The sequence below is a fragment of the Eptesicus fuscus genome, chromosome 17 (genome assembly GCF_027574615.1).
Source record: "Eptesicus fuscus isolate TK198812 chromosome 17, DD_ASM_mEF_20220401, whole genome shotgun sequence".
NCBI classification, from domain to species: domain Eukaryota; kingdom Metazoa; phylum Chordata; class Mammalia; order Chiroptera; family Vespertilionidae; genus Eptesicus; species Eptesicus fuscus.
The window spans coordinates 61,172,191-61,198,355 of record NC_072489.1 but is presented as its reverse complement, the minus strand read 5'-3'; the positions used below and the strand labels follow the sequence as shown (position 1 = coordinate 61,198,355).

The following is a 26,165-nucleotide window of genomic DNA, read 5'->3' as shown; positions in this document are numbered from 1 at the left end:
GCCTCCCCGGGACAGAGCACGGGCCTGGCTGCGCGTTTGGGGCCGGCCGTGGCTCTGAAACCCGATCCCACGCCGTGGGTGACCTCTGCTCCCCTCCCGGCCTCACCAGCAGCCACGCAGCTCCCCGAAGTGAGAGGGGGCCCATTGGCAAGTCGCTGGTCCGGGTCTAACCGCGTCAGGAGCCCTGGGCTGGCACACCAGGAGCCGCGGTCTGGAGAGATGGCCCGCGTCCAAGAGGTAACGTCACGGGGTTTAAAAATATATGTATCTATCTGTATTGATTTCAGAGAGGGGGAGAGAGACAGAAACATTAATGAAGAGAGAGAATCATGGATCAGCTGCCTCCTGCACGCCCCCTACTGGGGATCGAGCTCACAACCCAGGCCTGTGCCCTTGACCGGATTTGAACCCGGGACCCTTCAGTGCAGGCCAATGCTCTACCCACGGAGCCAAACCGGTTAGGTGGGAATTCTTTTTGAGGGCGAAACACTTGGGCTCGTGGGAAAGGGCGCTCTTCGGGCTGGGACGCCGCAGGGCCTGCTGAACAGACGCCGGCTCCGAGCCAGGGAGAGGCTGTGTGTACTCAGCCAGGGCAGGAGGGGACCCGAAGACGCAGCTCCACGCGGGGGGACGCCAGGTTCCCAGCCGCTGCTGGGAGCGGAGGTGGCTCAGACATGCCCGCTGCCCTGCCGTGACGCCGTGGGCACCGCAGACCCGGGAGCCCTCCGCGCGGAGGCTGTGGCGGGGGAGGCGAGGGCCTGGCAGGCCTGGCAGAAGCCAGGGCTCGGAGGGCGGATGCCCTTTGCCGGCTCCGCAGAAGCGGCCCCAGGCGAGGGGGGTGATCGCGTTTCACACACGCGACAGCCTTCCCGGACCCTCTCCGTGCCAGGCGCTATTCCGGGCGGTGACCCTGGGCCGCGTGATGCAGGCACGTCCCGTTGCTTAGTTACTTGGAGCGAGGCAGGAAGGTGGCAGCGACCGCGGGCAGCTGTGTCCACGCAGCCTGAGGTCAGGGTCAGAGCACAGGCCCCGGACCCACCATCGGGCCCAAGTCCTGGCCCCCCACTTCCGCGCTGTGTGGCCTTGGGCAGGTGGCTTCGTCTCTCTGTGCTCGGTGATCTTGCCCGGAAAACGGGGCTGTTGTAAGGACTGAATGAGCTTGAACATGGAGACGCGGCAGAGAAGGGTGCGTGGCACACGGGTCGATTGCTGTGATTGGTTACTGTGATCTGACGGGGTTCCGGTTTGCTGTTATGGGTCTAGCAGAAGACGTGTTGTGTAACGTTCTTATTATTATGTTTATCGGGGTGACCTTGGTTACCGTGGGGTGTTGTTATGACTGTGGAGCGAGCACGGGACCGCAAGGCCGCAGACCTGGCCCAGCCGCCCCGCCGCCTGGCTTCTCGCCAGGAAACGGAAGACGGACGTGGCTTTCCCGCCTGCTCCGCCCACAGCGACTTGGCACTGAACTTTGAAAAGTGCGACGCAGCCCTAACCGGTTTGGCTCAGCGGACAGAGCGTCGGCCTGCGGACTGAAGGGTCCCGGGTTCGATTCTGGTCAAGGGCATGTACCTTGGTTGTGGGCACATCCCCAGTAGAAAATGTTGCAGGAGGCAGCTGATGGATGTCACTCTCTCATCAATGTTTCTAGCTCTCCCTCTCCCTTCCTCTCTGTAAAAAATCAATAAAATATATTTAAGCCCTGATCAGTTTGGCTCAGTGGATAGAGCGTCGGCCTGCAGACTGAAGGGTCCCGGGTTCAATTCCGGTCAAGGACATGTACCTTGGTTGCGGGCACATCCCCAGTAGGGGGTGTGCAGGAGGCAGCTGATCGATGTTTCTCTCTCATCGATGTTTCTAGTTCTCTATCCCTCTCCCTTCCTCTCTGTAAAAAATCAATAAAATATTTAAAAAATTAAAAATATAAAATATATTTAAAATAATTAGAACTAAAACATTAAGTATCAGACCAGGATTGGGGGTTTTGCATTAAAAAAAAAATGCGACGCCTTCCATGGGCCGTGCTGTGGCTTCTCCTCACCCGGCGTCTGCGGGGAGCGGCTGCCCTGGCTTCCTGCTGCGGCGGGGGGGGGGGAGGGAAGGGAGAGAGGCCGCCCTTGTTGCTTCTTCAAGACGAGCCTGAGCCCATGTCCTGTGTCCTGTGACGGAGGAAGTCTGGCCTGTGGCCCCGTGGCCCCCGAGTCAGAGCGGAGATCTGTCCCCGCCCACTGTTGTCTGCCGCTGTCTGGGAGGCGTGCCAGTGTCTCCTCAGAATGACTGTCAAGTGGCCTTGACCTTGGGCTGGAGGGCAGCGGATGTGTCTGACAAACGATTGCGGAGTCACGCACGGCAGGGGGTGCGCGAGGGACGGGGGGGGGCGGGGCCTGGCTGCCCTCCATGTGCCCGCCCGTCAGCCAAGTAGGGACGGGGTTCCGGTTCCAGAAACCCAGGACCCGGATGTGAAAATGTCGCTCCCTCTGTGTTGTGGTTCTCGAGTCACGACAGAGAACACGTCCAGCCATGCGTGCAAGGAGGGACACTTTGTTGTTGTTAATCCTCACCGGGGATATTTTCTCCGTTGCTTTTTAGAGAGAGTGGGAGGGAAGAGGGGGGAGAGAGAGAGAGAGAGAGAGAGAGAGGAGAGAGAGAGAGAGAGAAACATTGATGTGTGAGAGACACATTGGTTGGTTTCCTCCTGCACGGGCCTCTCCCGGGTCCAGGGATCGAGCCTACAACTGAGGTCCATGCCCTTCACTGGAGTCAAACCCACGACCCTTCAGTCCAGGGGCCGACGCTCTATCCACTGAGCCAAACTGGCCAGGGCTCCGTCCCTAATGTTCCCCTAGTTTCCCAGCTGAATTCTGCTGAGCAAAACCACGGTTGCGGGGCAGGGGGAGGAAAATGCGTGACAGGAACACACCGGATACTTTGGGATTTTAGGTGACATCCCCACTGTCTCCAGGGAGTGGAGGACCCCCACGTGGGGTAGGCGTCCCCGCCTGGCTCCTCACTAACGCAGTGACCCTGCTCCCCTGGAATCGCTGCTGCTTCTCTGTGAGAGGAAGGCAGGGCTGCCTAGGCTTGGCTACCACTTGTCCTCAAAGTGCGGCTTTGCCCACGTGGTGGGTGCTCAGTGGGATGGCCAGATAGACCGTCTAGCCCTTGAGAATTGTGGTCCGAGGCCCACAGAGAAATGTGTTTGTGTTTTTAGAGATTCCTGTTTGACTTCCTTTCTAACTTCTCTTCTCCCCCTCCCTCCCCCTCCCCGGCTCAGAGGACCTCGTCAGCTCCGAGTCCGGGATCCCTACAGCCACCCAGGAACAGTCAGAACGCAGAGAGGAAGCCGGAGGAGCAGCCCCGAAGCGCGGACCCTGGAGACTCGCCCAGGTAGGAGCCAGGCCCCGAGGACTGATGTGGCCCGTGTGGCCGGCCCACTGCCTGCTCAGCATGTGCTTGGAAAAGTTTGCCCCCAGCCCCGGGGCCTGCTCCTCGGTGGTGAGGGGTTCGAAACAGGGGCTCACAGACCTTCCGTGACAGCCTCGCCTGCGTGGTTGGAACATTAGTGCTTCTCTGCCCAGAGATGGCGTTAGTCGTGACAGGCAACCCCAGGGCGTGTGTGCTCGTTGTCAGACTTAACGTAAACGGGGGGCCACCCGGGAGCTCGCAGGGGCGCCTGGTCCGGGCTAAGCCGGGCCCGGCTGTGGGGGAAGGAAGACATTTTTCTCTACCCGTCCAGGTTCTCCCGGCTGGTCTAGTGACCAAATCAACAGGAGGCAGATCCACAAGAGAAAGAACCAAATTTAATTACCTACCTACGTCCATATAAGAACCCACACACGAGAGAATCAGACACACACACCCCAACACACACACACGCACACACACACACCCCAACACACACACACACACACACACCAACACAGACACACACGAGAGGCTGAGAGACGGCAGGTAAAACGAGGCACCTGTGACCTGGGGCTTCAGAGAGGAGGGGTCGTTAGCAGGACAGTATTCGGTAATCACATGTTTACGCTGCCGTGTGGACAGGGCACAGCGCGTTATCTCTGGTCATACATCTTACCGTGGGCAAAGCCCTTCATTTAAATTCTCACAGGGGTTACGTGGGGTGAGGGGGGCAGAAGTTTCTCTGGAGCCTGCAAAGTCCCCATTGCCTTTAGGTCAAAAGAATCCTCATGCCAGCCCTGGCCAGTCTGGCTTGTGGTTAGAGCACTGGCCCAAGGACTGAAGGGTCATGGGTTCGATTCTAGTCAGGGGCACAGACCTCGGTGGCAGGTCCGTCCCCAGCCCCGATTGGGGTGCGCGCAGGAGGCAACCAATCGATGTGCCTCTCTCACATCGATGTCTCTCTCTCTCTCTCCCCCTCCCTTCTGCTCTCCCTAAAAATCAATGGAGATATAGCCTCGGGGGAGGATTAACATCAGAAATGACCCTCATGCCCAGTGGCTGGCCCTGGGGACCTGCTCTGACCCCCCACTGCAGGCACCGTGGGTGAGACGGGGGTTCCCAGAACTGACGGACGTGGCCGGCCCTTCAGTCCCAGGGAGGCGGGTGAATTCCAGAAACAGCATGGCCACACGCTGCCTGGGACGTGGCCCGTGCAGGGGGCCATCGGTCACGGCTCCTGTGGACCCAGCCAGGTCCTGGCTCCCCTGCCGACCGTTGGGAAGAGTCCAGTAGACCCCCGAGCCGTGTCCAGCACCTGCCGCTTTGGGACCCCCAGCAGAGGCCAGCTGACAGGACTGGCCAGGCCCCAGGAGGGACACGGGCCAGGGACACGGGCGGCAACTCATGACTGCCAGTGGGTAGCCCAGCCGGCGTGGCTCCGTGGCTGAGCATCAACCTATGAACCAGGAGGTCAGGGTTCGATTCCTGGTCAGGGCACATGCCCGGTTGTGGGCTCGATCCCCAGTGTGGGGTGTGCAGGAGGCAGCCGATCCGTGATTGTCTTTCATCATAGGTGTTTCCATCTCTCTCTCCCTCTTCCTTCCTCTCTGAGATTAATGAAAACATATTAAATAATAATATAATAATAATAATAATAATAATTGCCGGTGGGTTGAGCACATGATGTGATTAGAAGACCCTCCTGGACAATGGAGGCCCCGCCCCTGGGGAGGCTGTCACAGGCCTGAAGGAAGGCGCCAGCAGGAGCCTGAGGAGCAAAGCGAACAGTTGACTGACAGGTGTCTCCCCGCCCCCCCACCCCCCTGCGATGGCTAATAGACAGGGAAAGGGGTCCCAGGGCTTCGCAGTAGCTTTTCCCCCCAAGAGCTTAAGCAGCCCCGTGGCCTTGGCTTCACCCTGTGGACGGTCACGGGTGAGGGCGACCCCTGGTGGCCGGAACGTTGGGTGCTGTTTCTGGGTGGGGTTCCAGGGCAGGAAGGTCTGATCTCTTCAGGGGACTGGTGAGCCGGGGCACAGCCTGCTCCTCGGCAGCCCCCGCGCGTGCCCCGTCCCACTCCCACGGCTTCCAGCAGGGTAACGGGACAGAGGCTATAACGTGTGGTTCTGGGGAGACCAGATGGCTGGTCTGAATGGGCTGCCGTGACCGTGAGACTCACGGAGGGGGGCGGCGGGGGAGGGACCCTCTTCCCTGGAATTCTGCCCCAGGCGTCCCCGCCGGCGTCGGTGAGGTGCCGGCTCCCTCAGGAGGCGTGGGGACGGTTGGGCCACCGCTGGGCTCTGTTCCTTGTTCCTCGGCTTCAGTCAGTGACCATGTTTCCCTGGAAGAACAGTCGTCGGCCGGCATCCGAGTTGAGCACAGAGAGGTGCCTCCTAAGAGCAGGCCCGAAGAAGCCACTCCCGCTCACAACGCAGCACGAGTTCCCCCCGTACATGCGGGTTCTCCGGGGCAGGCCCTGGCCCCGCTGCCTCAGGAACGAGGGCGAGGAGCCAGCTCCGGCTCCGGGGCCCTGGGTGCCCTGGGGAGCCTGGTGCGCAGGGCAGAGGGGGCGAGCTCGGGCCCGGGTGCTGTTTCCTGGGCCGGTCCTCGGTCACGGTCCAATAGCTTTAACGTTCCTTCCCAGGTGGGCACCAGATGCCGCGCCAAACGGTCTATACGCACAAAACAAAACACCTTTTCCTTTCATCCATTCATTTCTGACCGAGCCTCGCTCAGCCAGGCTGGTCGGTCCGCCCAGGTCAGCTGACCTCGATGCTCCCTCCTGGCCTGGTCTATTGAGGCCCTCACTCCCCTCGCCCCCCCTCACCACTGAGATGCCCCCTGGTCCGGCCACCCTGCCCATCGGGCCCATGGCTGTGCGGCCTTCAGGCCACCCTGGGCATGGGGGACTCCTTGGCACCCCCACGTCTTTCCCTCAGGCCCCCCTCACTCACCACCCCTCACCCCTGAGGCTCCGTCACCCACATTTCAAGACCTTTCCCCCATCTCTCCTCAACCAGCATTTTCTCTCCAAAGGATACAGGGTGTCCCCCCAAAAGTATGCACACTTTGAATAATCATCCACTCCAGTGGGTTCAACCTGAAAAGAAAGAATACATTTTTTTGGGGGGGGGACACCCTGTGTTACCGGTTTGTACAAAAGATGGAGGAGCCATGGACCTCACACCGTCTCTGTTTCCTGCTGGTAAACTCTCCAGGGAGAAACCGCGGGCCGGGCCGAGGGCTCCTGCCCACAGGAGCTGGAGGAGGGAGGACAGGAGAAGGGAGACGCACCCGCCTGTCCCTCTCGCAGGCCTGGTCGCGCTCTGCCGGGGGAACCAGGCTTGGAGCACTGTGCCGCCGGTGCCCAGCAGTAGGCATCATGGTCCCCGAGGCACTTCCTCCCAGGTCCCCACGGTAAAGGCGGGACCGGCTGAGGGAGTCCCATCAGTTCACTGCCTTGCCTCCCAGTGGCCACACGGTGGCGCTGTTGTGACTCAGCCCTGCATTGGCCAAACCCGGTGGTACCGGGGCCTCAACAGCCTAGAGTCTTTTTTTTAAAAGAGATTTTTAAAAAAACATATAAATAAGTAAATATAGTTCATTGATTTCAGAGAGGGAGGGAGGGAGGGAGGAAGAGAGAGAGAGAGAGAGAGAGAGAGAAAGAAACATGAATGATGAGAGAGGATCATGGATCGGCTGCCTCCTGCACGCCTCCCCTCTCCCCCCCTTTCCCGGGGATCCAGCCCACAACTGGGGCCTGTGCCCTGACCGGGAATCGAACTGGCCACCTCCTGGTTCATAGGTCGACGCTCAACCACTGAGCCACCCAGGCCGGGCCCCAATGGTGTGTTTTTACTGTTATCTTTTTTAATTGGCACAAAACACCCCCATTGGAGTAGTGGAATCTGAGGGCGTGGTGGGTGTTTACCGCCCCCCCCAGGCACCTGTGTCACCCCCTCCAGGCCCAAGCATCGCCATCACCCCAGAGCATCTCCCCGTCCCATCCCATCCCGTCCCGGCCTGAGACTAACACTCGTCTGACCTCTCCCTCCATGGGTGAGTTTGCCCGTTCTTAACCTTCACAGAAATGAGATTACACGCACGTGGGCTGGCTCTTTTACACGCTGCTACGTGCTGATTTTTAAGTATTTTTATTGTGATGTTAACACTGCACAGCACACCATTTACTGCCCACCCCCGCCCCCAACTAACTCGCAGGAGAGCGACGTGTGTTCACGTTGTCGTGCGACCCTGTTCCCTGGTTCTCCAGGTGGAGCTGAGCCACCGATCGAGACCTTGTTCAGTCGCGATGTTCTCGTTCACGGAAAGTCGCTCCACGCCCAGCCGCTGACACGTGTTTGATATTTTGTGTTTTCATTTTCATTTGGTCCGAACTCGTTCCAGTTTCCCCCTTAATTTCTCCTTTTGACTCACGGGCTCTTTAGAAGTGCTGCATTCTGTTTCCGACAGAGGGAGATTTTCCAGGCGTCCTTCTGTTACTGATTTCTAGTGTAATTCCATGGTAACCAGATAACATACTTCAAATAATTTAAGTCGTTTTGGACTTCCCGAGGCTGTTTGATGTGTGGAACGCGGTCGGTTTCGTAAGCGCTCCCCGTGCGCCTGGAAAGAACGCCCCCGGCCGCTCTGGGCGGGTGCTTAGCGAAGGTCAGTGAGGTCGTGTGGGCCCTGGTGCGGGCCGAACTTCTGGGTCAACGCTGATCTGCTATCCGTCAATGTCAATCGATTATTGGAAAAGGACGTCACACCCAGGGGTTTGAGATCTAGCATGAGATGAACTTGGAGGAGGTTCGTGTCCTTGCCATGAACTAAACCCGTTAGTGTTGGGAGGGCCTGGCTTAACAAGGTTTGAAGCTTGCTGTAAATACAACAAAATAGCATACATATCAAATCACATAGATATCAACATACGAGAGGCCCGATGCACGAAGATTCATGCAAGAATGGGTCTTCCTTCCCCTGACTGCTGATACCGCCTTCACTCCGGCTGGAGCCGCCTTTCCACCTTCCCACACTCCCCAGAGGCCTGGAGTGGCTGGGGCGGTGTGTCCCGCCCTGCCCCCGGCTGCTCGGTGCCTGTGTATGCAAATTAACCAGCCATCTTTGTTGGGTTGATTTGCATACTCACTCCTGATTGGCTGGTGGGTGTTGTGAAGGTACGGTCAATTTGCACCTTACTCTTTTATTAGTGTAGATGTGTAACTCCACCTAGTGAAAAAAAAAAAGCATTATTAGCTGGTATGCCTGGTAGCGTCTGTTCCAAACGCTACTTTGTCTCCTTATCATATCGATGCCACGGCTTTCTTTTGATCAGTGTTGTCATGTTTTATTCTCCCGCCCTCCCCCTCCCCCAATCTTTTACTTTTAACCTATTTGTGCTTTTTAAAAAATATATATTTTATTGATTTTACAGAGACAAGGGAGAGGGATAGAGAGTTAGAAACATCGATGAGAGAGAAACATCGATCAGCTGCCTCCTGCACACCCCCTACTGGGGATGTGCCCGCAACCAAGGTACATGCCCTTGACTGGGATCGAACCTGGGACCCTTCAGTCCGAAGGCTGATGCTCTAGCCACTGAGCCAAACCGGTTAGGGCCTATTTGTGCTTTTTAAGCAAAATTTGAAGCACCTGTCTTGTAGACAGTTTATGGTTGGATCTGGCATTTAAAAGAATTTTTTTAAATATATTTTTATTGATTTTAGAGAAGAAGGGAGAGGGAGGGAGGGAGAGAGAAGCATCAGTGGTGAGAGAGAATCATGGATCGGCTGCCTGCTGCTCGCTGTCCACTGGGGATCGAGCCCAAAACCCAGGCCTGTGCCCTGACTGGGAATGGAACCCTGACCTTCTGGTTCAGAGGTCAATGCTTAACCATGGAGCCACGCCCCTGGGCTGGGTCTTGCCTGCATTTTTCCTGGGGTGTTTGCAGCATCTACGTTCAATGTGATTGTTAATAAGGTTGGTTTACATCTACAACCCATCTCTTTCCTTATTTCCTCTTTTTTAAAAAAATCATCATTTTAATGGTTCTGCTTTATCTCCCTTTTGACTTATTACAACTATTTGTACTACTTGAGGGGGTTGCTTTAGGGCAGTGGTTCCCAACCTTTCTAGTGCCGTGACCCTTTAATGCAGTCCTCATGCTGTGGTGACCCCAACCATAAAATTATTTTCGTTGCTACTTCATAACTGTTATTTTGCTACCGTTATGAATCATAATGTAAATATCTGTGTTTTCCGATGGTCTTAGGTGACCCTGCTAGCGGTTCTCAACCTGTGTGTCGTGACTCAGATTATTTACATTACGATTCACTAACAGTAGCAAAATTACAGCTATGAAGTAGCAACGAGAATAATGTTATGGTTGGGGGTCACCACGACACGAGGAGCTGCATTAAAGGGCCGCGGCGTTAGGAAGGTTGGGAACCTTTAGGGCCTATAATGTGCTTTAAAGCAGCGGTCGCCCACCTTTCGGACCTCACGGAGCCCAGTGGCCCTCGGACCAGCGGTTGGCGACCGCCGCTTTAAAGCACCAAATCTACGGCCGAGCAATCTTGCCTTTTTGGGTGTCTGTTCGGGGCCCCGGGCACCCACGCCCCTGCTGTATGTTCAAGGTCAGGCCTGGGTGGGGAGGACGTGTGCCCACCTCCCTCAGGATGTCATCGGACGTCACCTTCGTGTCACCGGTAAGGGGCGTGGCCAGAGGCTGGGACGGAGCCAGGCCCAGAGCCGCCGCCCGCGCCTGCCTGTTCAGGCCGCTGTGGTGGGGCCCCCACGGACTGGGCGGAGAACGGGCGTTTGTTCCTCACACCCCCGAGGCGGGGGCCCGAGACCGCGGCACCTGCGGGTCTTGCATGGGCGGGAGCCGCTCCCTGGCTCACAGGTGCCCGCCTTTGCCCGCGTCCAGGATCCCGGCCAGCGCCCAGGTGTCTGCACACGTCACGGTGCCTCTCCCCACGGCCCGGCCCAGTGCGGCCTCACACACGGGCACCAGGGGATTCGCTCCCGGAGTTACGTGGGCCCCACGCAGGTCGCAGAGCTGAGGGTCCGGCCCCCGTGGCCGAAAGGGCGCAGCGGGGAACTGATGGTTTCCAAGCACAGCTGTGCGCGGGCCTCTCCCCGACGCTGAGGACGGGGCGTGTGCACCCCAGGCCGGGCCCCGCCCTCGTTACATGTCACACGGACCGGAGAGCTGCCGAGTCTTGTGCTTGAGGCTTTTATGGGTTAGATTCCAGGCTTCCTGTACAGCACTGACCGGCCGAGAGCCCCAGGCGGAACGTGTGTGGTTCCCTGGGTTGATTTTTAAAAACATATTTTTATGGATTTCAGAAAAGAAGGGGGAGGGAGAGAGAGAGAGAAACATCGATGATGAGAGAGAATCATGGATCAGCTGCCTCCTGCATGACCCACCCTGGGGATCTAGCCCGCATCCCCGGGCATGTGCCCTGACCAGGAATTGAACTGTGACCTCCTGGTTCATAGGTCAATGCTCCACCCCTGAGCCACACCGGCCGGGCCCCGTGTTGATTTTGGGGAAGGAGACGCCATGTGCAATGCTTATGGGAGGGGTGGGGGTCCTCTTTGTGGGGAGGAAGGAGGTGCATGGGGTGCTGTGTTGTGGCCTCTGGGGGCTGGTCTGTCCTGGGCGTCCATGAGACCCGGTGACCCGTGAACTGTTCTCGTTGGCAGCGTCGCGCACGGAGGCGCCTGCACCGCTCCTGAGGGCGCGGCCGGCCAGGATCCCGGCATTGCATCCCTGGAGGTGACTGAGCTGAGGAAGCACCCACAGGAAGCCGGGGGCCCAGGCGGCTCTCCACGGCCCAGCCCGCCAGCGCCCCGGGAGCCAGAGAGCACCGCCAGCTGCATGCCCGGGGCCGAGGACCCCCCCGGAGCTCACGCCAGCAGCCCCCCCACGACGCCTGAGGACCGGCCCCCTGTTCAGCCCCTCGCTCCGCACCCCGGGGGGCAGCCTTCTCCAGGTGCCGAGGGAGACGGCCTGGCAGCGCTCGCCCCTTCCGGAGGGCGGATGGAGGGGGCACCGGGCGGGGAGGCCGGCCAGCCCTGTGGCGTCCCGTCCCAGAGGGAAGAGCCTGCAGGTGACCTCGCTCCGCCCGCCTCTGGGCGGGGGGCCGCTTCTGTCCCGGTGCCCCCTACGAGCCCTCCTGCAGCCCCGTCCGGCCAGGGGAGCTCAGCGGGCCTGGAGCAGTGCCCCCCGAGGTCTGAGCCCCCCAGCCCCCAGGAGCCACCCCCCAGAACCCCCGGCGGAGGGAGCTGCTCAGCAGAGAGGCCGCACCAGGATTTCGGCGCGGACTTGGGGGCCTGCCGCCCCACGGGGAGCATCTCTGGGGCCGCCCCCCAGGAAAGCCGCCAGGACCCGTCGCCTCCTGCCCTGGCGCCGGGGGCTGGGGGCTCTGGGCCGGAGACTGTAGATGCCAGTGATGCTCAGTGCCCCTCAGAGACACGGGTGCCCGGAGCCACGCCCCGTGATGCCGTCGGCATGTCCGCGGGGGGCCCACCCGAGGGGGCTCTGCTCGTGGGCACCCAGGAGCCACATCCCGCCGCCCCGCCCGCCGCTCAGGCCCCCGTGGCCGCAGAGGAGACGGTGTCCGGCCCCGAGGTGCCCGCGCTTACTGATTCGGCCCAAGAGCCGGCAGATGCGGGGTTGGCCAGACAGGAGCCCCCGTCAGATCTCAGAGGTGTGGGGGACGACCCTGCCCGTGCGCCCCAGAAGGAGAGCGGGAAGCCCTGGGACACGGAGCCAAGCCACGAAGTCCAGCAGGGGGTGCTGCCCCCGCCCCCCAGTGCATCGGATGAAGGCGCCAGCCAGTCACCGGGGCCACAGGATGAGGCCAGGGCCCCTGATGGTCCCGGGGGAGAGGAGCCGGGCCCGGAGCCTCCTGGCGGGGCAGATCCTGGGGACCTGGGGGGAGAGCAGCCCCAGGCCCTCGGCGGCAGGCCTGACCCCCAGATGGAGAAGGAGGAGGCCTCCCAGGTGACCAGTGACGGGAGCCAGTTTCTTGCGGACACGGCCTCAGCTCAGCCCCGCGGTCAGCAGGGCCCCGGGCCCACGGACAGGCCGGGGTCTCCATCAGCGGCTGCAGCTCGCAGCTCGGCGGCCTGTGGGGTGCTGGCCCAGGCCCCCGCGGCCCCTGCCTCCTGCTCTCCACACAGGCCCCGGGAGCAGGGCCCCGCCACACCCCCTGGGCCAGAGGGAGCCCGTGAGCACGTGGCTCCCCTGGGAGCCGCCTGGGAGGGGCCGCCCGAGTGTCCTGACCTCCTTCAGGACGCGGAGGGACCAGGAGGAGCGGACCCTCCTCCGGCGTCAGAGTCTGCAAAATCGGGCTCCCTGTCCCCCGCTGCTGTGCAGGGTGACCCCGAAGCCTGGGAACTGGGGAGCCTGTTGGAGACGAAGACGAGGAGCCCCCCGGCCCCCCAGCAGCCGGGCCAGGACTGGGGGGACTTTCTGATGGACCCTCAACCCCCTGCACCGGGGCACGAGGCAGCTAAACAGGGAGTCCCAGCCGATGGGCCACAGCCCCCCAATGGGGAGCGTGGGGCCGGGGACTTGCTCATTCTGGGGCACCACCAGCAGGACAGCCCGGCCCGTCTGGGGCGCCCAGGACCAGCAGCTGTGCCCTCGGGGTCCCCGGCAACCCCCCAGCAGCCAGGCCAGCCAGGGCCAGACGCCGCGGCCTCTGAGGTGCCCGGGGAGGAGGCTCGGCCGCGTGAACGTGAGCGAGAGGCCTCTCGGGGTGACCCAGGCCCTGCGGTCCCGGGTGCAGACCCTCCCCAAGTCCACGCGCCCCGGGCACCGCGGGAGGATGCGAGCCTGCCCACCCGCGGAGGAGAGGGGCCGGCCTCCACGTCGGAGTGTCAGAGGGAGCTCCCCAAGGACGGGCTGCCTGGCGCCCCGAGTTCAGGCCCCAGGGACTCGGAGCCGGAGAATCCAGCGATGGAGCAGTCAGAGCTGCCCGCGCTCGGGGGGCCTGGGCCAGAGGCGGCGGGCAGTGCCAGCCAGGCCTCCGGGGCCCTGCTTCCTGCCGCGGACCCCCCGCAGGCCGCGCCCCTGGCAGGGGGCCTGGGCACCCCGGAGAGCCGTGCCGGGCAGGGCCCTCCCAGGTCCCGGCAGGAGCCTGGAGCGCGGGAGGCCGGAAGCCAGCGTGGAGCAGCGTGTCCGGGCGACGCGGGCGAGTCTGAAGCCGAGGAGGCTTGGCCCCCAGGCCAGGGCGTGGGCACCACGCAGGGGACAAGTGGGAACACGGTGGGGGCCCCGCCTCGTGGGCCTGACTCAGGAGCTCCGGGGGGTGCAGCGTGCTGCCTGCCCGCCCCGGCGCCCGCCCGCCCCGGCCTCACACCCACATGGGGTTCCCCGGAGAGGGAGGCCGGGGGTGAACCCCAGGACGGCGCCCCACAGCCGGTGCTCGCCCTGCGGGAGGAGATGGACACAGAGGCCCCGGACCGTCTCGGACGTCGCCCACCCGCGGAGGAGCCGGGTATGGAAGGTGCGGCTGCCCGGGCCGCTGGGGACGCTGACAGAGGGGACCTCGGGGTGCAGCGGCCTCCAGACCAGCCAGGACGAGGCACTCTGAGCAGTGGCACCCTTCACCCCGAGCAGCGGCCCTGCCCCGGGGAGCAGGCTCCTGCCCCGCGTGAAGCCAGCCACACCAAGCTGCCCTCTGCCAGCACCGTGGACACTCCCTCTGCCAGCACTATGGGCACTCCCGCGGCCCAGGTGGGCACTCCCGCGGCCCAGGTGGGCACTCCCGCGGCCCAGGTGGACACTCCCTCTGCCAGCACTATGGGCACTCCCACGGCCCAGGTGGGCACTCCCGCGGCCCAGGTGGACACTCCCACGGCCCAGGTTGACACTCCCGCGGCCCAGGTGGGCACTCCTGCAGCCCAGGTGGACACTCCCACGGCCCAGGTGGGCACTCCCTCTGCCAGCACTATGGACACTCCCGCGGCCCAGGTGGGCACTCCCTCTGCCAGCACTATGGGCACTCCCGCGGCCCAGGTGGGCACTCCCGCGGCCCAGGTGGACACTCCCTCTGCCAGCACTATGGGCACTCCCGCGGCCCAGGTGGGCACTCCCTCTGCCAGCACTATGGACACTCCCGCGGCCCAGGTGGGCACTCCCTCTGCCAGCACTATGGGCACTCCCGCGGCCCAGGTGGACACTCCCACGGCCCAGGTGGGCACTCCCTCTGCCAGCACTATGGACACTCCCGCGGCCCAGGTGGGCACTCCCTCTGCCAGCACTATGGGCACTCCCGCGGCCCAGGTGGACACTCCCACGGCCCAGGTGGACACTCCCGCGGCCCAGGTGGGCACTCCTGCAGCCCAGGTGGACACTCCCACGGCCCAGGTGGGCACTCCCTCTGCCAGCACTATGGACACTCCCGCGGCCCAGGTGGGCACTCCCTCTGCCAGCACTATGGACACTCCCGCGGCCCAGGTGGGCACTCCCTCTGCCAGCACTATGGGCACTCCCGCGGCCCAGGTGGGCACTCCCGCGGCCCAGGTGGGCACTCCCGCGGCCCAGGTGGACACTCCCACGGCCCAGGTGGACACTTCCGCGGCCCAGGTGGACACTTCCGCGGCCAGCACTGTGGACACTCCCACGGCCCAGGTGGACACTCCCTCTGCCAGCACTATGGACACTCCCGCGGCCCAGGTGGGCACTCCCACGGCCCAGGTGGACACTCCCTCTGCCAGCACTGTGGACACTCCCGCGGCCCAGGTGGGCACTCCCGCGGCCCAGGTGGACACTCCCACGGCCCAGGTGGGCACTCCCACGGCCCAGGTGGACACTCCCGCGGCCCAGGTGGGCACTCCCACGGCCCAGGTGGGCACTCCCACGGCCCAGGTGGACACTCCCACGGCCCAGGTGGACACTCCCGCGGCCCAGATGGACACTCCCTCTGCCAGCACTATGGACACTCCCGCGGCCCAGGTGGGCACTCCCACGGCCCAGGTGGACACTCCCGCGGCCCAGGTGGGCACTCCTGCAGCCCAGGTGGACACTCCCACGGTCAGAACCATGGACACTCCCGCGGCCCAGGTGGGCACTCCCACGGCCCAGGTGGACACTTCCGCGGCCAGCACTGTGGACACTCCCGCGGCCCAGGTGGACACTCCCTCTGCCAGCACTATGGACACTCCCGCGGCCCAGGTGGGCACTCCCACGGCCCAGGTGGACACTCCCGCGGCCCAGGCTGTTCCCAGCCCAGAGCGGCTCCTGCCCGCGGGGCCCCCGGCGGAGGCTGCCCGGGACACCCCTCACCTGCATATCGATGGCGCCCCCAGGGAAGGGGCAGAAGACGGTCCCGGCGGTGAAGGCCCTTGTCCCGCGGTGGAGCCCCTGTCTGCCTCAGGAAATGTCACCTCCGCCTCCCGGACGCTGGCTGCCGGCCCCCTCGCCTCCCTCGCGCTGCCCGGGGCAGCCGGTGGCGCTGACCCTGTGGCCGGGGCCTCCGAGGGGCCTGGGGACCCCGTGCCCGACCTGGACAGCATGTCGCCTCCGGCCAGTGGGGAGCAGAGGACGGGGGAGGAGAACGCAGCTCCTGGAGCCGGCCCCCGGGCCCCCGCGGTCCCTGCGAGCCCTGGCAGTGAGCGGGGCCCGGAGCGCAGCGGGGACAGGACGGAGGGGCCTCCCCAGGACCCAGGCGGGGGCGCCTCGGGTGCGGTGGACGCCAGCCCCAGGCAGAGCGGCCCCACCGCCGGGTTCCCCGACTTCAGGGAGCACATCACCAAGATCTTTGAGACGTCTGTGCGCGGAGCCCTGGCCGACCGGCCCCAGCGCGCACCTGCACCTGGGGAAAAGGCGGGGGCCCCCAGGAGCATGGGGGGCAAGGACCTCGATGGGCTACTGAGCCCAGGGAAGCTTCCAGATGGGACTCCAGCCGCGGCCACAGCCCCTGCCCTCGCCCCGCCCGCTGGCCTCCGCGTGGACACAGGGAAGCAGGAGCAGGCGGTGGCCGTCGAGGCTGAGGCGTCCCACCCGGTTCCCCAGGATCCAGCCCCAGAGCAGCCGCCCCGGCGGGCAGGGCCGGGCTTGGGGCAGGACCCGCCAGGTGCCCAGGCAGGCAAGGTCGTGGCTGGGCGCCCACCGGTGCCGAGGGACAGCGGGCAGCCGGAGGGGGGCAGCGGCCGGCAGGAAGCAGCCTCGGGTCCTTCCTCGCCGGAGGCCCCGGTGGAGGAAGCTGCTGGCGCGCAGGCGGCTGCCCGGAGCCACGGGGAAGGGGCCTCGGATCCAGACGACAGAATTCCTTCTGGAGAGCAGCACCGGCCTCGAGCAGAGGGCGCCTGGGGCCCTGCCCCGCCCGCAGCTCCCGGGGACGTGCCCTCGTCCACCTCTGCCCTGGGGGCCCCTCCTCCCCGTGGCGATGCTCTGACCGGGGCCGAGGCCGCCCCCGAGCCCTGCCTGGCGGGTGAGAGGCGTGGCGGTGCTGCTGGGATCTCGGAAACACAGAAGCCAGCAGCAGCGGGGGACGCCCCCCCGGGGCCCGGCCTGGCGGCAGGAGGTGCCGTCGCTCTGAGCACAGCTGAGACCGGGGCCCGTGCACCCGGGGATTTTCCGGGGGCAGGTGCCAGGAGGATGCCCTCTGGAGTGCCTGCCGCCTGGGGACCGCCCGGGGGCCCGGGCAGCCCCGAGGGGCCCCAGCAGCCCGCGCCCGAGCTGCCCACTCCCCTGGGGGCCAGGAAGGCAGGCGTCGCCTCACCTCCAGAACCTGAAGAAGCCGGGGACCCCCACCTGGCCCCGGAGGCCGCCCGCGAGCAGAGGTAGGTGCAGAGCCGTCCCCATGGAGTGGGGGTCAGCCACCCCGGGGTTCCTCCACTCTCTGTCGGTCACGTAGACGGGCCGGTGTCAGAAGCTAGTTTTCCATCTCTGATTGCCTACAGTCCTGTGGTCGGCAAACTGCGGCTCGAGAGCCACATGCGGCTCTTTGGCCCCTGGAGTGTGGCTCTTCCACAAAATACCACGGCCTGGGCGAGTCTATTTTGAAGAAGTGGCGTTAGAAGAAGTTTACGTTTAAAAAAATGTGGCTCTCAAAAGAAATCCCAATCGTTGTGCTGTCGATATTTGGCTCTGCTGACGAATGAGTTTGCCGACCACGGGCCTAGAGGACCTGCTTGCCGTCGGGGATGGCTGAGCGTGGGGGAAAGCTGAGCGCAGGGGGCGGAGGCGTGGGGGCCGTTGGGCACGCCTCACGCCTTTTCCCGTGTCCTTGGCCTCATCCGACTCGCACTGCTTCACAGGCGTGAGCTGCTCGATGGCTGGGCACCGTGGGGTCCGAGGCTGCGGTCAGCCATTCGTTTCCCTGGAGCCCCGACGGCTCCGCTTTGGGAGCTGAGTCATTTGTGCCGAGGCCCGGAGGGTCCCCACCTTCTCAGCCCGATGGCCGCCTGAAGCCACTTCGTTTTCTCGGGATTTGGGCGCAGTAGCCACTTACAGCTTGAAACGGGACACGGCTTTTCAACAGGGACGGGAAGAGACGCGCCTTCTTACCATCTGCCGCTTCCTCAGCCGTGCCCAGCAAGAGCTGCTCTGGCTCTGTGTGTGTGTGTGTGTGTGTGTGTGTGTGTGTGAGTGTGCATGTGTGTGCACACGTGATGCGTGCATGAGCAGGGCGGGGCTGGACTTTAAATTAGTACCTGCACCAGCCGGCGGACCCTCCCGAACAGCTGCAGGCATTTCGTAGACGAGGCGGCTCCGGTTCAGGCGCGGAAGGAATGCGCGTCCCCTGCTCCTCCGCCTGGCGCTCCACCCGACCAGCTGCCTCCACGGCCCCACGAGGGGCCTGGCCTCCCTCAGGCCGAGGCCGGCGCTTTGGGAGAAGAGGTCTGAGCCGCGCGGCACGCGTGCCTCTGTGCGGACTCGGGGTGGCGTTCCACCGCCTCTTTGGCGAGGATTTTGACACCCAGTTAGAGTGTGTGGAGAATGCTCACGGGAACCCCTCTGCCCACAGTGATGCGTTAGCTCCTCCCTCCCTGTCCCCGGGGTCACCTCCCTGGAGAACGGGCCCAGCGTAAGGAGCTCAACAGACCCTGCCGGGCTCGGGGCTCCACCGCTCTCCGTTCCAGGATAGTAATTTCCTGGTTGACGTGAAGGGAGGTGTAAGGTACAGAGGAGCGTAAAGGAAAGGGGAGGGTTCGCAGCCACACCACCCACGGCCACTGGGAGTTATGGATTCCGTGCATCCCCCCATTTTCTGTGTGGAAATGTTCAGTCGATTCCCCGCCATCGGAACTCCTTGCAAACAGATCGTAGTGGCTGAAGTTGGGTGACGTCCAGCCCTCGATGGCGGGAGGTGGCCGGTGGTGCCGTGCCGTACGCCCAGCCCCTCAGTGAGTGGCAACAGCTACGGGCCAGCCCTCCATGGGCCTCGAGCCCCGTCTCTCTCAGCCACCGCACGCCTGCACCTGTAGCACCAACGTGGGAAACGCTGCTTTGCCTTGAGGAGGATGCTTGGCGCCTCTGGGGAAGCTGCTCGCCACGGGGGGGGGGGGGGGGGGGGCCGTGCCACAGCCCGGGCAGGTCTCAGGGACAGGTCGCGGCCTGGGGGAGCGGGGCTGGGGGAGCGGCCTGGGCACGGCACGTGTCACAGGCGAGGTTGCAGGGAGCGGTCTGGGAGAAGTTGGGGGCCACACTTTAGTGGGTGCTGCGAGGAAATTCGTGCCAGGGCTCCGGATTCCCACCCGGCTCTGACCCTCACTGGTGATGCGCACAACCTCAGTCTGCCCATCTGTGGAATGGGCGTTTCTGCACCGGCCTCACCCAGGTGCCGGAGGCCTGAGATGACGGGTTCAATGTCACGCCCTCGGGCTCTGGGGCTCGCGGATGTGAGGTGCCCCATTCCGGCTCCGGCTCTGTGGGTGGGTGAGACGGCCCTCCTGAGGCTGCGGCTCCGCCGGCTCCTCTCTCGTCCAGCACAGAACTCCCCGTCTGCTGACACGGCTGAATGGCGAGGAGAGCGATTCCTTCTCCCTGTGGCCCGCGGGGGTCTGCCTCGAGGTCAGAGGCTTCGAGATGAGTTTTGTCGTCAAACCTCCGGGGCGACTGCTGCTGGGTGCTGTGTGCAGGGCGTTTCGGCGACGGCAATGTGTCGAGCTGCCGAGAGGGAGCAGGACAAAGGCACAGCAGGTCCTCCCTCCTGCGGGGTGACCTGCTCGCACGCCGGGGTTTGGCAGTCCCTGCCCACGCGGGCCAGCCGACACCGCCGAGCGGTCAGGACCTGACCCGGTCTCTCGTGTCGGGGTGACGGCAGCGTGAGAACCCAGCCTCACACGCGTGTGGGTGCAGGCAGCACGGGTGTGCTTGCTGGTTAGTTCCCAACATTTGGCGTGACGTCGGCCCTGCTGGGGGCCGGGCCACGCGTGTCCCCGGCTTCGCGCACCGCCAGCCGCCACTCCAGCTGCCAAGGGCACGTGGCGGCTCCGAGAAGCAGGTGGGCAGGCGCTCGGCTGCGGGTTTCTGCCCGCGTGCGGCCCCTCCCTGTGGCGCTGGGGCCACCGACAGCCTCGCGGTTCTTGGACTCTCCCCCGAGGGCCTGGCTGGGTCTTGGCGTGGGGTACGTACGCGCCTTCCATGGGGTGGAAAGTTTAGAGTTCGGCATTTTGCTCACACCCCGCTGATGCTCAGATGTGTACTTCTCGACCCATTGTGGGCCTTGCCAAGCTGGTGTGTTTTTTTTAAATATGTTTTTATTGATTTCAGAGAGGAAGGAGAGGGAGAGAGAGAGAAACATCAATGATGAGAGAGAATCATTGATTGGCTGCCTCCTGCACGCCCCCCACCGGAGGTGGAGCCCACAACCCGGGCACGTGTCCTTGACTGGAATCAAACCCGGGACCCCTCAGTCCACAGGCTGACACTCCATCAACTGAGCCAAACCAGGTAGGGCCAAGCTGGTATGTTTTGCTGAATGTTGATGTAAAAGGGGTTTCCACCCGGCCGTGGGGCTCCGTGGTTGAGCATCAACCTATGAACCAGATTCGATTCCCGGTCAGGACACGGGCTTGATCCCCAGTGATTCCTCTTTGAAATCAATAAAAACATGTTTAATAAGTAACTAAATAAAAGGGGTTTTCTTTCCCACTTGGGAAAATATCCTCTTCCGTGATCAGTGCCTGTTGAGAGGATGGACGGACTCCCAGGCGCCCGGCGTGTGTGGACGCGGGCCGGGCCGGCTCCTGCGGGCAGTGGGGTGAAAAGTTGACGGAGGGGAGGGAGGGGAGGGAGGGGAGCCGAGAGCAGCTGCTGGCGCCCGGCCAGCCCAGGAAGCCGGGCGGGACCAGGAGGAGCCGGGCCTGCTCCTCACCCTCCCTCCCTCCCACGCCTCCTTCCCACTCGGTCTGCCTCTTCCTTCTCTCCTCCTCCTCCTCCTAAAATTACCCTGCGCCCCGCGCCTGGAGCTGAAGGGCAGGCCTGGAGGATGGCGCAGCTGAGAAAATTCGAGCGAAGGAAAGGCAGCCGCGAGGTGTCCGCTCAGCAGACAGCGCCGACGGGTGCCGCCCCCGGAGGCCCTCCGGGCTTGATTTTCTGTCACGCCGCTTCTGTCCCTTTAACGTCCTTCTGAGAAATATTGGGGAGCCGTTTCTTCCCGAAGCGGGGTTGGGGGGGGAAGGGTGTGAGCCAGGACAGGCCTGTTCCTCCCAGAGGCTCCCCACCTCTTTCACGGCCCTGGGCGAGCCGCAGCCTCAGTCTCCCTGCCTGTGCAATGGGAGAATCCGTAGGCTTGGCGTGAGAGTGAAATGGGAGTCTCCAAACATCCAGTCTGATGCCTGATGTGTGGTGAGTGCATCATACAAACGGCAACTGCTATTTAAATATTAAAGGTATTGAATCAGAATCGCCCGGCAGTTAAGCCAAAGGAGGAAACGCCCAAGGCCCGGGAGGGAGCGGCTCAGAGCCGGTGGGAATCGGGCGCCGGGCGCTGGCCTCTGCCCCTTTCCGTCTGTCACCCCCACCAAGCGCCCTCGCCCGACCTGAGCCCACCGCGCCACGGGTGGTCGGGATTCGCGTGCTCTGTCCAGACGTGCGTGTCGGCGGTCATCTCAGCCCAGAGTGGGTCCGGCCTCCGGACAAGAGAACGTTGCGTCTTGTCCGCCTGGACCGTTAGGCTCGCAGACTCGGCGCTCGGTTCCCCAGCACCCGATACGCCGGCGCCCGGGGGCGTGCCCCGAGCCCGCTGAATAATTCACCCGGCGCCTCTCAGGTGCGGGGCGGCTTCCGTCCTAGGAAACAGGACGGGACCAGAGGCAGAGGCTGGTCGGCAAGTCCCTCAGCCACGCACACCCCCGGCCTCCCTGCCTGTATGACGTGTGTCCGCCGCATGGAGCTAGTATGGAGATTACATAAAGGCAACACGCGTGCCCGGCCGGCGTGGCTCAGTGGTCGAGTGTCTACCTCACGGTTAGATTCCAGGTCAAAAGCCCGTGCCCGGGTTGCAGGCTCCATCCCCCGTAGGGGCGTGCAGGAGGTGGCCGATCCATGATTCTCTCTCATCATGGATGCTTCTATCCCTCTCTCCCTCTCCCTTCCTCTCTGAAATCAATAAAACTATATATTTAAAAAATAACAAAATAATATGCATAGAAGCTTTGCTTCTGTCTACCTGGCACGTGGTGAGCACTTACATGTCAGGGGTAATTATTTTTATTATCACAATCATCATCATCAGTATCGGAACGACACTCATGCTATTGTCATTAAGGCAGGCTACTGGCACACACTTGGGCTTTGACCATGAACTTGCTGAAGTTCATTGGCATCTGCCCTGGGCTCCTTGGAGTGAGCCCCTCCCCTCCAAGCTCCCGCCCATCCCCTGGGTGAGCGGCCTCCTCGGGGTGGCCTCCGGGTGGCAACATTGTATCCTTAGCAAGGCGGAGCCATGGCACACATGGGGAAGGCGTCCCCTCCTTGGCAAAGCCAGGGCTTTGGGGTTAACCTCTCGCCAAGAGTGGCGTTGAAGAGACTGAAACCTGCCATTTGTGGGAGGGAGGGAGCGCCCGTGCGGGTGAGGGAGCCGGGCCGTGCCAGCGGGACACGAGCTCGGAGCGCCCTTTATGGGACAAATCGCCCCGACGATCTTGGCACCGACGTTTGGAGCTGTGAGGCCGGCCTGGAAGCTGGACCCTGGAGGGAGGGGCCGCGGTGCAAGTTGTCTGGCCCGGCCCGACGTCCGGAGTCCACAGCCGGCAGCTGGAGGAGGAGGCCGCCTGGCGAGTGGCCGGGCAGCTGGCCTCGGAAGGTGCCTGGCCGGCGTCGGCAGAAAGAGAGAGAAGCATTTGGGGAGAGGACAGCGCCAGGCTGGGCTTTCGGGGTCCCCCGTGCAGGACGTCGGGCAGCTGCTCCTGAGGCCTGGTGCTCCCCCTGAGGAGGGGCCCCGCCCGCTCTCCGGCTCCTGAAATATCAGAGCCAGGACGTGGGACGGCAGCATCCTCATCTTACAGCCCGGAAACCTGACACCCAGAGAGGCTGAGCCACTCCTGAAGGCCACACAGCGCCGGGCCCCTGGTCCGAGCCACACGGAAGGCATTGCTCCCTCCCGGAGGCCAGTGTCCCTCCCGGCAAGCCCCCCGGCTCCGTGGTGAGTGACCAGCCTCGCCCTGGCTGTGCCCAGCGGGCGCCCAGGGAGGCCTGGTGGAATCGGAGGCTGAGAGCAGGGTGGGGACGTCCGGCCTGCAGGCCGTAGAAGGCCCACGAAATCCTGGGACTGGCCCTGCCCAGGCGTTAGGCGTGAGTTAGTGCAACGCCTGACCGAGTAGAGAGCTCGCTTTGAAGCTGATTACCGTGTGTGGCCTGTGAGTGATGTTATACATGTCCCAGTGGCCCTGGCAGAGGAGAGCGCGCCCCCCGCCGCTGTAGATCGTTTTTGGGGTGCCAGTCGTGGCTTAAAGTGACCTTGTCCTTGGGGCGTGGCGCCGAAGGCTGCCTGTGCAGCTTGGTTCTGCAAAGCGAGTTCAGCCGCGGCCTCTGGGTGTGCAGGCCGCGTGCTGGTGGCCGAGGGCGTGTGCAATAGGGTTGCAGGAAGCACCGTGCGAGAAGCCAGTGGGACACGCGGATTCTTGAACTCACCGCGATTCGGGGGGCGGGGTGTTCGGGTGCTGTTGGGGGCAGGCAGTTTCCGATGGGCGTGAGCGCAGGAGAGAGTTTGCTGAAACTTGAGGCCCGTGGTCTCGCCGTGACCCCCGGGAGGGAGGACGCTCTTACCGGTCACCGGGTGCAGTTTGGTTTTCTGCAGGAGACGGGAGGTTTATGCTGGAAACACCGCTCCCGGTGGGGTGGATGCGCACGCTCCCACGTGGCTCCTATTCTGTCTTCAGTGGAGACTCGTTTCCTGTGGAAATGGCCCCGCGTCACGTGGGGGTGACTTTTCGCTTCAGAAACTCCCCTTGCATTTTTAAAAATATATTTTTATTGATTTCAGACAGGAAGGGAGACGAAGAGAAAGAATGATGAGAGAGAATCATTGATCGGCCGCCTCCTGCACGTCCCCTACTGGGGATCGAGCCCACAACCTGGGCCTGCGCCCTGACCAGGAATCAAACCCTGGATCCTTCAGTCCCCAGGCGGATGCTCTATCCACTGAGCCACACCAGCTAGGGCTCCCCTAGCATTTTGCATTTGGGGCTCATAACTGGCCTGAGTCGGAGGGCTGTCACGCCTCCTGCTCCCTTATGGCCCCCTCCCGGTCCCCTCCCTGCCCCTTCCTGCACCGTCTCCACTTCCTCTCCGCTCCCTCCTGGGCCCCTCCCAGCCCCCTCCCGGCCCCCTCTCCACTCCCTCCTGGTCCCCTCCCGGCCCCCTCTCCACTCCCTCCTGGTCCCCTCCCGGCCCTCTCTCCACTCCCTCCCGGGACTCTGGGTCCGATGAAGGGCATTTCAGTGGCCTCCTCCACATTCCTTTCCCTCTGATGTGAAATGTGGGGGAAGGTGTGAGCCAGCGTCAGAGGCAGGAAGCTCGGGGCGGCGGAGATGCTGCCCGGACTCCCACGCGTGGCCTCTGGCTGACCCCCTCCTGGCCCCTCCTGACGGTGTTGGCCCCTCAGGGACCACGTTCCTGTTGAGGAGACTGAACAGGCTCAGGCAGATCCGTGGCTGTGGAGCCCTCTCACCCCGCCCCCCAGTCCTTTCCGCAAACTGACCACAATGTTAGCACAGAGGGGAATGTGCTAGTGTGCCAGGTAGGAACTCGTCGTTTGCTGAAGAGTTCAGGTGGGTTGGGCTGGATGCATCCGCGTTCAACTCTGTCACTTAGGTCCTCGGTCAAGCTGCTTAACTGCTTGAGGCCTCAGTTTCCTCATCTGTAAAATGGGTGTAAAATTAGTGCCTCCCTGGTGAGGATTCAGTGTGCTCGTGTGTGGGACGTGCCTGCCCAGGGCTGGGCAAGTGCTGAGAGCCCGGCTGCTGCCGTGCGAGGGCCGGGTCCGCACCTGGTCCTGTTCCTCAGCACAGAGGGCTGCACACGGTCGGGCCCCAGCAAAGGCCTGCAGCACGATCGATCGTGTCCTGTGGGAGAGGGCGTGTCTGTCTGGTCGTTCCCTCAGAAGAGCAATAGAAGTCGACTGTCCGGGTTCGCTCCACGGCACAAGGTCATGGTGGTTCCGAATCGCTGGTTCCTTCTCCCCTCACAGGGGCGCAGGCCTGGAAAGACTGAGTCTTTGATTTGCTTCTTGCACCCGAGACCTGAGGTTCTCCAACTGCGCTGCACAGTAGGGCCCCCAGATAGTCAGAGACTTCCTTCGCGGGGGGCCAGGCCCAGCTCGAGACAGCCCCGCCACGCACACGCACACACACACACACGCACACACACATGCACACACACGCACGCACACATGCACACGCACACGCCTGAGCCCCGCGGGCCTGCGTGGGAGTGGGCCTGGTGCACGCAGGGAAAGCCCAAGGCCCTGTCTAGGAATTCGGGGTGAGGCTGAGCAGTGGTGTGGACAGCTGCCCCCACACGTTTCCTGGGGGTATTTCGGGTTCGGGCTGACATCTCATTGTGTCCTGGGCGGGGGTGACGGCTGTTTTTGGAAGCCTGACGCCGCCCACACACTCCTCTCTGCCCTTCCAGCTAAGTAGTAGCTCAGGAATGCACCCGAAGGTGGACAGCCCTTCGTGGAATGTGACTCCGGAGCCCAAGCAGGGATTCTTCTAGAAAAGCACCAACTTCCTCGGACCTCACCGCGAAGTGTGTCTCGTGTTGTTAGCACGAGGGCTGGGCTCCCAGGCTGGGGCGGGCGCCGCGCGGCCTCTTCCCGGCTGATGTGCTCGGAGGACACCACCGTAGCCCGAAGGTCACGGGGACCGGCCAGGCGTGTGGCGTGCAGCCTTACGGCCCGCGTGTGAACCTGGATCCACACGATGTGACCCTGAGGGACAGCGTCACCTCCAAGTCCGCGTCCTCCTCTGTCAGCCGGGACATGGCCGTGCCCGCACAGGGCTCAGATGGCGATCAGATGCGAGAGGGCGGGGAGCCACGGGCAGAGGGCAGCTGGGCCGCGAGCGCTCCCTCTCAGAGCGGCCATTGGAAAAGTCACTCAGCCCGGCCAGCGCGGCCCAGTGGTTGCACGCCTACCTATGAACCAGGAGGTCACAGTTCAATTCCCGCAGGCTATGGGCTCAATCCCCAGTGGGGGGCGTGCAGGAGGCAGCTGATCCATGATTCTCTCTCATCATGGATGTTTCTGTCTCCCTCTCTTTCCTCTTTGAAATCAATATATATATATGT

General features: G+C 63.2%; 1 protein-coding gene across 1 annotated transcript in view; it reads left to right on the top strand.

Annotated features, from left to right (window-relative positions):
• TACC2 (transforming acidic coiled-coil containing protein 2) overlaps positions 1–26,165 on the top strand; it is a 109,231-nt gene that overhangs the window by 6,818 nt on the left and 76,248 nt on the right. The window contains exons 3-12 of the mRNA XM_054728663.1: positions 3,275–3,387; positions 11,117–12,439; position 12,754; positions 12,978–14,114; positions 14,181–14,351; positions 14,709–14,882; positions 15,012–15,101; positions 15,231–15,380; positions 15,621–16,379; positions 16,470–17,209. Coding sequence (XP_054584638.1) covers positions 3,275–3,387; positions 11,117–12,439; position 12,754; positions 12,978–14,114; positions 14,181–14,351; positions 14,709–14,882; positions 15,012–15,101; positions 15,231–15,380; positions 15,621–16,379; positions 16,470–17,209 — 4,658 coding nt within the window. The remainder of the gene's footprint in view (positions 1–3,274; positions 3,388–11,116; positions 12,440–12,753; positions 12,755–12,977; positions 14,115–14,180; positions 14,352–14,708; positions 14,883–15,011; positions 15,102–15,230; positions 15,381–15,620; positions 16,380–16,469; positions 17,210–26,165) is intronic.